Source organism: Calliphora vicina, chromosome 1 (assembly GCF_958450345.1).
Source record: "Calliphora vicina chromosome 1, idCalVici1.1, whole genome shotgun sequence".
Classification (NCBI taxonomy): Eukaryota; Metazoa; Arthropoda; class Insecta; order Diptera; family Calliphoridae; genus Calliphora; species Calliphora vicina.
In genome coordinates this window covers 135984323-135996533 of record NC_088780.1, presented here as the reverse complement: position 1 = coordinate 135996533, position 12211 = coordinate 135984323, and the positions used below count along the sequence as shown (strand labels likewise).

The 12211-nt window shown below is 31.7% G+C and overlaps 2 protein-coding genes across 2 annotated transcripts in view; one reads left to right on the top strand and one right to left on the bottom strand.

Annotated features, from left to right (window-relative positions):
* eIF4EHP (eukaryotic translation initiation factor 4E homologous protein) overlaps window positions 1–3255 on the top strand; it is a 215743-nt gene extending 212488 nt beyond the window's left edge. The window contains exon 5 of the mRNA XM_065515944.1: window positions 3039–3255. Coding sequence (XP_065372016.1) covers window positions 3039–3066 — 28 coding nt within the window. The 3' untranslated portion in view covers window positions 3067–3255. The remainder of the gene's footprint in view (window positions 1–3038) is intronic.
* Window positions 3256–4661: 1406 nt separating this feature from the next.
* On the bottom strand, window positions 4662–11158 carry SMC1 (structural maintenance of chromosomes 1). The gene is made up of 14 exons (XM_065515939.1): window positions 10950–11158; window positions 10521–10887; window positions 10293–10461; window positions 9342–10235; window positions 9125–9253; window positions 8971–9053; window positions 8531–8903; window positions 8346–8459; window positions 8026–8281; window positions 7659–7963; window positions 7479–7597; window positions 5405–5908; window positions 5168–5345; window positions 4662–5095 (listed from the first exon to the last, which is right to left on the bottom strand). Exons 1-14 carry the CDS (start codon window positions 11122–11124, stop codon window positions 5033–5035), a joined length of 3729 nt encoding a protein of 1242 aa, XP_065372011.1. The 5' UTR covers window positions 11125–11158; the 3' UTR covers window positions 4662–5032.
* Between the last annotated feature and the right edge of the window lie 1053 nt (window positions 11159–12211).

Genomic DNA, 12211 nt, shown 5'->3' with positions numbered 1-12211 from the left:
ACTTACATACACGATTCATACATTAATATGTCCGGAATTCTTCCGGCTCGGTCCAAAAATGGCTGAGATATAAGGAAAAAACCAGGACAACCTCGATTTTTGACCTATATCTGCATTACTAAATCATTAATATAGACAATATGGATATCTAATGATAGATGTTTCAAAGACCTTTGCAACGACGTATATAAGACCGCAGTAAGTTGGACCTACAATGGCTCAAAATCGGAAAAACATTTTTTAACCCGAATTTTTTTGTCACCAAAAGCTTTTTTTCGCTAAATATTTAAAAAAATTAAAAAACAAAAAAAAATTAAAAATTAAAATATTCTGGCAGTTTTTCGGCAAATTCTCGCTTCAAGCGAGTACAGGTTACATGTGATGGTCTGACCCGATTTCAGCAGCTCATAATAGATAGGACCCTTTTGCTCCCACCAAATACAGAACATTACCTTTAGCTTTGGTTTCGATTCGGATGTTTGGCTGGACTTCACGTACTATCCATTTTCAATCGCTAGTAATGATTCGGTGCCAAAATTATTTTCTTTGATAGCGTTCAAACATCATTTTGGGACATGCAAAGTGGTTTTTCGTATGGTACCCAAGCTTTTGGATGAATCCTGCTGAGTTCGACAACACCAATGCCTAACATTCTTGGTCTTCAAACTTGTTTAGCTGGCCTGGGCGATTTTTGTCTTCCGTGTCAAAATCACCACTTATGATCTGAATAAACCATCACCCGCTGGTGGAATACATGCACCATAAGCTTTGGATAGCAATTGGTGTGCTTCAGCGGTACTGTGTTCAAATCAAAGAATTAAAGCAAAAGTTCAAAAAATACTCCCAATAACTTTATGTTAAGTTGTTATTATGGATAGAGAAGTGAGTTGAAAAATTGTTTTGAAAATCCTTCAGTTTCGAGAAAAACAAATTATTTGGCCATATTGAGCTCAATTTCCTTACTGTTATGAATTTTATTTAAAATCTATTCAGAATATTATAGTCCAGATAATTATAAATAAACTCTGAAAGTTTTACTAAAATCGGAAAACGTTAACCCTTAAATCGTGAAGGTCGAATGTCAATTTTTTCAACATTTGGAATTTCTAATGGAAAGACAGCGAAATGTTATATATATTTGGGCCGATTTTATGAAACTTAAGAAAAATATAACAGAAAGTCTGGTATTTATAATAACAGCACAAAAATTAAAATTAACCCTTAACCCGGAATTTGGGAATTTATGTTTCACATTAAAAACCATAAAATTTAACAAAGAAAACATTTTTTCTTTTCAAATTTCAATAAATTATTTTCGTGATTGATTTTCGGAAGTGGGCCTTTTATGGGAGATATGAAAAATTATGGATTGAATGAAATTGATTTTAAAAATATGTTTGTAACAATTTTGTCATTTTCATAACCCCCTGGTTATACCTGATAAATTTTTGTCATGATAAACTTCAAAATGGTTGTCTAGATAAAAAATTATCAGGTATAGTCTCCATTTATTAGTATTATTGCTTTGTTATGATAAAATTGTTAGTGCTTTTGCTTAGACAACTTTGTCTTGACAACAAATGTCATTTATTGTTATGATCAGGGCATGGATTTCTATGCAAATGCATGTTTGTAGTCAGTAACTCAATATCACTTTTAACAATTTATCTTTCCGAATAGTAGAATTTGCAACAAAATGGCATCGATTTGTTGTTGCATATTTTTTCTTTTCTTGTATTAATAAATATATTTCAAATAAAAAGCTAGTTTTTATTGCATATTTTTGTAATTTTTAGTGCATATTTACTCTCTTTATAGTGCATATTTTTAATTTTTTAGTGCATGAAAATCCTTGCCTTGGTTATGATGAATATTTGTCAAGTATAGACACGGGGTTAGGTTCAGAAGATGGGAATTAATATAATATAAAAAAGTATTTTGTGAAGTTACTCATTTAAATTTAAAATTTAAATTCGCTTTGGTTTTGTTTCTTATTTAGATTCAAAGTTCAAATTTTATTTAAGAATTTCAATTGTATATAACTTTGGAAGCATTGGTCTCATAGTAATTCCTATGTACCCTAGTTTGAATAAATTTTCCTAAAAATATTTTGATTTTGAACCGATATTTAAAAAAATTTATCTTTCATTTTCTAAAGATTTTCCTCCAATATGAGCCATTGTTTAACAACACATACAAAATTTAGAATTTTTAATTACATATCTTTACATTATTGCATGAACAACACTTTAATAATTATGTTTTGAAAATCGTTGGATAAAAATTAATTGCATTAAAAATTTTAAAACCAATCAATGTGGAAATTAAAAAAAGAAAAAATTTAAATGATTTTTTTGATAAATTGTCTTCTAAAATGTTGATTAGTTCACCTAAAAGAAGCATTTAAAAATAAAACTTTTTAACGAGGCACATTCGAAATATTGAAGTTAGTGATCTAGAATATGGTGTGATAGTAATATTTTTACATATTTCACAATAAAATCGCTTACAAGTGTTATAATTTTCAATTGCAAACATTTTTTAAAAAAAGTCGCCAAATTTTAATTTTTGATTTTTTTAAATATTTTCCTACGTAAAGTAAAAAACTAAAAATGGTCATCTTTTTTAGTTTACTCATTCTATATGTACGAGGCACACCAAAAGCTATGATTAAAGTTGGCAAATGTATGTTAAAATCTTTTTTTTTTATCAGTTTCTATATAGAAAGTCAAACACAAATATTATCACAGTTATAGCTCTAATGAAGTACTATTAATTTCATAAATCTTCTAATCACTAAAGTAAACCTCCATATTTTTGACTAACTTCCGTGAAATCTTTCACGCGAACAGATTTAACATGATTAAGAATAGGATCCGTATGGTGAATGATGAAAAAGTAAAACATATCTAAGTATTTTGATGATATTTTAATTCAAATTAATTTTTTTTGTTTTCATAAATTTTAATCATTACTTAGTTTTATTTTCTTAACAAACAAACTATTAATAATTTATTTCTTATTTTTTTTCTTTACAGTAATAAAGGCCCTGCGACAAAAAGCTGAAATTCAGTGAATTTGTGTTAAAACAAAATATAAAACAAACAAAAACTACAAAACAATATCAACCGATATATAAAAAAATGATATTTATCCCAAAAAAATAAATAAATAAAACAACAACAATTGTAAAAAAAACACACAAAACACAAAAAGTTACAATAACAACAATAAAACAAATACAAACAAAAAGAAGTACACCAACAATTCTTTAAATAAACAGAAACAAAACTTAATTACAAAAAACAAAAAATGTCTTCTTATTAAATCTTTTATTTAGAAACACAAAATAGAAGAATATATATACATAAATATAATCTATTGATTTTAGGAGAAAATATAAAATTTAATAATTAGCTCTAGTTCAGAACTTTGGGGGCCGAACCATATGTATGTAACTGATTATTCATAAATTTGAATTTTTAATTTTTTTGTTTTTCAATTTTAAAAATTCAATTAGGTCTGCTTTTTGACTTGAAGATTGGAGATTAAATTAAGTTTAATATACGAATGTTATTTTTGGGTCGTGGATTATTTTATTGTATTTTATCAATTGACCATATTTGATTACAATGAGACTGTCTGATAGCTGGCCCAAGTTAGTCAACGCATTGGATTCACATACCAGTTACATACATTGATGAAGTTACCTTACAATCTACCTAACTGGTTACTTGTTCAGCTACATAACTAGTTATTTTAACATGTACAGATGCTAATTAACCTCAAATAGTCAGTTAAAAAGCCATCTCCTAGATAGTCCATTAACCGACCGCTTGTAAACAAACCTTCGTTCGACTACTCTCCAAAAGATTACTTCTAAAGTGCAGCACAAAATAAACGTTTAAAGTGACTACACTCTAGGTTATTTAGAGACACTAAAGTGACAATTGAATTCACGCTAGGTTACATGGGGTGTCAGTAAACTTAAGCAAAAATAAGAATTATGAATATCAACACAATTTGTATAAAACCAATTGAACGAATTACTCACAAAAATGTGCAGTACTAAATAAAAGTTTAAAGTGACTACACTCTAGATTACTTGAGACACATTAGTGACAATTGACTTCAAGCTAGATTACGTGAGATCTATAAAGTAACCAACTGACTTATCTCTGCACTACAAAGAGCACATACATGGCAAATGACCCAAAATATTTAAATTGGTGTCAGTCAATTGATCAGACATTAGTGACAATTACTGTCTATAAGGAGATACATTGTGTACTTGCTCAACTGTTGGGTTATTTATAAACAGACACATCAATATAAAATTTTCTTTTTCTTATTCATAAATTCCTCATTATATTGATAAGAAATTGTTACATTTCCTGTCGTTGTACATGGCAATCTACGATGTTTAAACTTGAACCCAAAAACGTCAAAGTGTATTCACGTTAGATTACATTCGTTTTTAGATTAACTAATATGTTTATTAATTGGCATTTGATCTTCAGGTGAATAACCCGCCCTTAGAAAAATAACTTAAATTCTTTAATCAAAAAAACATAATTTCCGAAATATCATCTCTGGCCCGATCAATATTCTTCAATTTGTTTTTCACTCTTACCAATCTTTAAAGAAAAAACTCAAAAATATTTATTATATATATGTATATGTTAAAGAATTCCCGCTTTACACAATTTTTATTTATAGTCGAAACAAATTTACAGTGTGTATATGTATATAGTTTCCTCATTTATCATTTGTTATGAATTTTGATCAGTTTATATAGATAGATAAATTAAATTACAGTTTTTTATTGTTTTAAAAAAATGTGCTCTCATAATATGTAAAAGTAAATCTAGTGTTAAGAAACAAAATAATGACAAACAAATTTTAGGTCGCTTAAAAATTACTACAACATTTCGTTTTTGTTGTGGACTAAATTAATATTTATATTTAGAATACATTAAGCTATACTGTTAGAAATTCAATAGAATTAAATAAACGATAGAAACAAAAATAATTATTTATCATGGAATAAAGTTAAATCGAATAGATAAACATTTGAAACCAAACAGTCGCCCTCCTAAAATGAAAATATATTTGCTTATTAAATCTTATAAACGAAGAGATAGTAAACATAACAAAAAATACTTACACCAGGAGTTATGCCAACTAAAGCATCGGCATGACCATAAAATTCTTCTTTTAAGGAAATAACAATGGTTTGTAAATTTGTTGTATGATCACGTATATATGAAGCCACTTTACCAATATTAGTGTTGTCAAGAGCAGCATCGATTTCATCGAGCACAAAAAAGGGAGCAGGTTGAAAACTTAAAAAGAAAAAAAAAACATTTAAAACAAAATTACAACACTAGGTTATCTTTCTTACCTGTGTATGGAAAATAATAAGGCCAACGCAGCAATTGTCTTCTCACCACCACTCAAGTTACTCATCGGTTGGAAACGTTTACCCGGCGCTACACAATTATAATTAATGCCATCCAAATAGGGTTCCTCGGGATTATCAGGACCTAAATAGGCTTGTGCAGCCTCATTACGGGCCAATTTCTTGTAGATGGCATCAATAGCATCCGATATGTGGTTACTACATTGTATGAATTTCTCAGCCCGCTCATTTTTAACACGTTCAAAGGCCGCCTTTGCTTTTTTCGCCTTACGACGGGCCGACTCAAATTCTTCATTGGTCGATTGCACTTTTTCCGTAACACGATCTAATTTTTGCATTGCCTTTAGATTCGGTGTTTGTATACGTTCCAAAATATCCAGTTTGGCTTGGAGATCTTTTTGAAGTTGGTCGTTCATTTTCTTAAAGCTAGAATCGTCTTTGACTTTGCATAGATCACGAGGTAAACTAGAGTAGTTTACTTCGATACTGGAGAAAAGAAGAAAAAAAAGAAATGTATTTAACATATTTGTAACAATCGTAAGATCTATATTGGAACTTTTAATCTAGAGAGACTTCTCTCTGAAGGAATTTCTGGACTCTTTCTATTTTAAAATTTACTCTTTAAGACAAATCTCTCGCTGTCGCTAAATTTAAACCTAATTACGCTCTCGCTAAATATACTCCACAGATTAAACACTTGCTGGCTGAAAATTTACTTTACAGACAAGCTTCCAGTTGATTTGGTTCTGAAATCCTCAAATTTTGAGAAAAAAAAATATCAAAATCGTCAAAGTTACATTTCGAAATTGTTTTTTTTATTGAAAACATTTCGCTCAAGACCTAAACGGTTTTCCAATACAGACTTCCGAACTTTGACAGTTGATAGCGGCCATATTCTTGGATCTAAATTTGTCGAATTGGCTGTCATTTATTTAGTTTGTTTTGCCAAATAACCATGGACGGAAATAGCGTCCAACAACACATGCAAATGATATTGTTTTATAAAAATGGTTGTTCTGTTCAGGCAACGGTCCGCTAATTTTCATAAAAAAATTATCTTCAGCAATTAGGCCAATTTCTGGATGAATGGGTATGTCAACAAAAAAAATTGGTGTGGATATTAGGGTGGCAGCGTCATCGGTCCATATTTCTTTGAGAACGACCTTGGCCAGGCCATCACCGTCAACGGCGAGCGCTATAGGTCGAAGATTACCAACTTCTTTTGGCCATTTCAGGCCAAATGAACAACAACGACATGTGGTTTTTGCACGAGCGATTTGAGGGCATGGTCAACTCACGTGGATATTGCGATTTGTCCCCATTTTACTTTTTCTTGTGAAGTTTTCTTAAGTCGCAGCTCTATGTATATAAGCCACAAACCACAGAGGCCTTTAAAGCCAACATAATCAATTGTCCAAAAATTGGACAACTTGACAGGAGAGTTTCCGATCTATGTGTATTTATCTATACCCTTACCCTTCATAATGAAGGTTATAATAATTATAAATTGTTAAAGAAATCGTAAAATTTAAGGCAAAAATCATCAAATCGTAAGGGGATATTTTGGGCCATTTAAATCATCAACCGTGTCCACAGAGTAAACTCTCTCTAGGTGAAAATTTACTCCAAAGAGTAAACTCTCTCGTTCGCTGAATATTTACTCTAAACATTTATTCTAAAGAGTAAACTATGCTAAAACATTAAAATCTCTCACCACCATAACATGTGTTTATAATAATATTTTTAAGAACCTATTAACATTGGCTCCTTTTAATGTGGTAAATCGCTGTAACTAGATGTGTAGAGAAGCAAACGGGGTAGGAAAATTTGCTAAATGTCGTATGTCTTGATATTGTAAGGGATTTTCCATGCTTTGCTTTTGAATTGTTGTTAATTGTCAAAAATTATTAAGCAAATTTGAAACTTTATCTGTGTAAACGTGGAAGCAGTTTTAAGTAATTTTATAAGAAAATATAAATAAAATCGCTGTAATTAATCCCCAATGTAAATGTCCACTAAATCTGAATTATCGCAATTTCATAACAAAAAAACTTACAGATTTTCTTTTTCTAAAATTAAGGAAGTTGATGTAGCACTTGTCGTCGCTTCCGAATCACCTTGACTCACACAATCATCCAAGGAACCTTTGAGCAAAGGTATGGCTATACAATCCATCTATTTTTGGGAATAACATACATATTAAATCACTATATTTAAATCACTATGTCAAACTTACTTTAGCTTGCAGCAAAATATTATGACGTTCATTTTTCTTGGTCTCGATTTTGGCCTCAATCGCGGACAGTTGTGAACCTAAATTGTGTATTTCTTTGGCAACACTTGCAACTTCTTTGCGTGCCTTCGATATGTCTTCTTCCATATCGTCGACTGCCTGTTTCTTGGTTTGTTTTTCCTGTTTTAACTTTTCCATTTTTTCTTTGTCCAGATCGATTTCTTTGAGATAACGTTTTTCAGCTGCCCTTAAACCCTCCAAGGCGTCTTCTTCGTCCTGGACACTACGTTCCCAACGTTCGAGATTTTCTGCATAAAGAATTCAAATGTTGAAAAGCTTTAATATTTACAAAAAAAAAAGTTTCTCTTACTTTTGGTAACTTTTTGCTTTTCAAAATCCAACTGTGTATTTATGGCATCAATCTGTTGCTCAAATTCTGCTCTTTTTCGTGCTCTTTCCTGCTGCATTACCAACTCTCTTTCTTCGTATTGACGTATGTTTTTGCAATTCAAACGGCGACAGAAGGCTGCGAAAACTTTATCTTCTACATTGTTCATGTTTTCTTTGATTTCTTGTATATATTCATCCCGTTTCTCCATTCGGGTCTCAATTTTAGTAATTTTAGGCTAGACATCGAGAATTAACTAATTTTGTTAATTGAATTTTTAAATTATTTTCATTCAAACTTACCCCAAATTCATCTAATTGTGTTTGAACTTGCTTCAATTGATTATCGAATTGTTGTATGGACTTTTTCGAGGATTCTAAATCCACCATACTGTATTTTAAACGATTTTCCAAGCCCTGCAGGGACGAAGAAAATAGGTAATTAATTTGTTTGTACATTAAAACATTATAACACTTTAAATACTCACTTTTATCTGTGATTCCACGGTGGCCAATTCACTTTGTTTTCTCGACTTCTTTACCAATTCCTTGAGCTCCTCAGTTAAACGATCCTTTTGCGATTTTAACTGGGCCATGTGTTTTTCATCCCATCGTTTGGCTTTGCGCGCCAAATCATGACTGCCGCCGGATATAAGACCAGATTTCTGATAAAATGTACCATCTAAAGCTAAGGCATCATAACGTGAACGATCTAATTCATATGCCACTTTCATGGCATCCTCAGGAGTTTCGCAAACCAAGGCATTGCCGGTGGCGAATAGAACAGCCCGCTCTATTTCTCGTGGTTCAAATTTTAAGACATCAAACACCAGCTTAACATTACGTGGTTCACTGATATTTCTGTAAAAAGTCAATATATATTTTAATTACAGTGTAAAAATCAAATTTGTATGCTTTCCGAAATTACCTTAAACGTTCCTTTAAAGGTTTGACTTGTAGGTAGTCCAAGGGCAAAAATGTTTCCACTTCTAACATTTGTTCTTTCAGTATCTTTGTGTTAAAAAATATGCAATTTATTTGTTTAGTATCTTAATTTTAAGGACTCTTTAATAATAATGTACCTGAATACATTGTCGCGCTGTTTTTTCAGTGTCCACAATAATGGCTTCCATGAATTTACCCAGAACTTTGGTAACGGCAACATTGTAACGTTTATGTGTGGGCTGACACATGTTAATCATGCGATCATACTAGAAAAAGTGTAAACAATAAGATTTTTATACGAAGATCTTTTTTCTAAACTTTTACATTTTAATTAATTAATCCAATTCTACTTACCACTCCTGGCACCTGTTTCTTAAATAATTCCACAACTTCTTGTTTCTTTTTTCGTCGAGCATCTTCATGTTTATCACTTCGAGCATCACCCAATTGATCACGTACATTCTCTAATTCTCTTTGAATTTCGGCAATTTTCTCTTTTGAACAACCCACATCACGTTTCAGTTCGTCCTTAATACGATTCTGCTCTTCCAAAGCAGCTTCGGATGCTTTAATATGATCCATTAGTTTGTCACGCCGCTTAACAGCCTCCTCACGTTGCAGGGTCAGTTTCTTGAGAGCCTCCTCCACCGATGCTCTGCGATTTGTTTCGCCATCCAATAAATCTTGATCGGATTTTTGTTCGCGATTCACCGAATCCAATTGGGAACGATACTGGGTGGCGGTAGCTTCAGCTTCCTGTTTAAGACGATCGTATTCTTGCACCAGACCCTCTTCCATGTGTACGCTTTTGCCGCGTTTTTGTGATTCATTCTCAATTTCATCTTCGAAACGTTTTTTCATTTGTTCGACTTCAGCCAATTGTTTTTCCAGCTTTCGTATGTCCTGTTGGTGGGCAGTATCAGCTTCGCGGGCCGTTTCCAAAGTTTTGGCCAGCGATTTTAGCTTTTTCTGGCAATGGGCTACTTTTTCCTTTGCCTTTATATAGAGTGGATGTTTTTTATTCATTTGTGTCTCAAATTCTCGTGCCTCCTGATCGAGTTTAGCCATTTCGCGATTAAGCTTTCCCGCATCTTTTTTCTTTTCCTTTAGCACTTCGTCAGACTGTTCCTTGCGTTTTTCGACTTCTTTGATTTCTTGTTGTTTACTTACAATGTCTTCATTTAAGCGCTGAATGTCCTTTTCAACGTGATACAAGCGAAATATTTGATATTCAACTTGTTTTTCGTTCTAGAAATAGAAAATGTTAAAATTTATAATAAACAATTTATGTTTATGTAGTCTTACATATTCATTTTTAAGCCGAGCATAGCGATCAGCTTCCATTTTTTCATGTTTGGCTTCTTTACGTTCGGCGGCAACGCCTTTTTTCTTTTGGTACGTGAATTGAGTTTCTTCTTCGGCCAATATCATTTCCTGTTTCAAACGATTGTAATCTTCCTTTAAATTACCAGATCTGTAAATAGTTTTGTGTTAAAATTTCATTCAGAAGAAACTATTGCGTCCCTAACTCACCCACTAATTTCCTCAAATAAAGCTGTGCGTTCCTTTGGTGTTTTCATGGCAATATTCTCGACAGCTCCCTGAAACACCAAGAAATTTTTAGCCTTGACATTGATGCCCAACTTTTCCAATTTTCCCAAATATGTATTACTCGAAACCACTTCGCCATTAATGCGGTATTCCGAAGAGCCACCAATAACAGCCCGTTGAAAATCCATTTGTATGGGCCCAATTATAAATTTTGCCGTGACGTAACAACTGCGGGACACTGGCTTACCAATAGAAGAGCCATGTATTAAATCGTTTAAACGTTTCACACGCAAACTGGTAGTCTTCTCACCCATAACAAAACTGATGGCATCCATGAAATTTGATTTTCCTAAGTTACAAGTCAAAAATAGTTTTAATGCCATAACATAACGATAATCTGTTTCTACATACCGGAACCATTGGGTCCTATAACTGCGGTAAATTGTTTTAATGGTCCTACCACTACATGGCCTCGATAAGACTTGAAATTTTCCATTTCAATAAACTCCAAGAAAGCCACATCATTTTCTGACGGCATTTGGTCAGCTGCCGTTAATGTTGTATCAGCATTTTCTTCTTCCGTCATAGTTATTTTTAATAATATATATTGTGTATGTTTTTAAACAGTTCTATTGGTAAATATTGTAAAATTAATCATAAAAAATAACAAAATATAAATATTTTCCACACAAATAGAAAACAAGCGAAACGACGCGCTTTTTAGAGATTACAATAATAACAATAGAGTCATCGATTTGGGTACATCACTAAGTAGTGATGCCAGATAAAAACATACATCCATGTTAGATTTCATAATTTTGTCTATCATTTAGTACTCGCATTTCTTAAGACGTTTTAATAATGTTAAGAAACTTCGAAAGTAATTACGTATATATAATAGTTTAAAATTAATATGTATAATGTGCGGCATATTTTTTACATTCCCAAAACCTGTCATTTTAATTTGTTTTTGAAGTACGGCAACGCTAATAATTTGTTTATATTATTCTTCTTTTCTGTATCACTCACTGTAAAATGATATCATAATTGCCTTCAAATGCAGTGTTGGTAATTGATCAAAAATAACAGAATTTGTTTTTATATATTTTAGCGCTATTATGCTAAATATGCAGAAAATTAAATTTACATATACTTTTTTGATTAGAACTATTTAATTCCCTGGCATGATTATCCTTAAGTACGAGAATATACAAATATTTGAAAATAAAACTTGCTGACTACTCGATACTATTCTCAATTTTTTTTTCAAATCTCTAAAAAACATTTCAGTCAAGGCGAATTTATAGTTGTTCTAAAAAACAGCAATTGGTCCAAGGCGTATTTAACAAAGTGACAGCAGTGGCGAATTGAAATAAATACAGGCGAATTCATTTATTTTTTATATATGGAGTTTGACATAATGGCGTTCCGGCGAATATTTTTTATATATGCAGTTTGACATTATCGCGTGCTAGTGCTGTAATCAGCTGTTCTCGTGAGGTCACCTTATTAGATTCGCCTTGAATTGGTCTTAACAAATGTCAAAAAACAAAAATTAAAAATTAAACAAATAAGTGTTAAAACTTAATTTAGTGTAGATAATTGAATAGAGAGGGCTTTACTTATTTATGAAAAATATAAATATTTTGTTAATAAGCCTAGAATATGTAGAT

What these genes read in the sequence shown, in the direction of transcription:
- SMC1 (XM_065515939.1), bottom strand. Translation starts at nt 11,124, where the DNA reads ATGACGGAAGAAGAAAATGCTGATACAACATTAACGGCAGCTGACCAA. An exon ending in CACAATTAGATGAATTTGGG is followed by an intron (nt 8,282 to 8,345) that starts GTAAGTTTGAAT and finishes CTCGATGTCTAG; the next exon opens with CCTAAAATTACTAAAATTGA. An exon ending in TTATTATTTTCCATACACAG is followed by an intron (nt 5,346 to 5,404) that starts GTAAGAAAGATA and finishes TTTCTTTTTAAG; the next exon opens with TTTTCAACCTGCTCCCTTTT.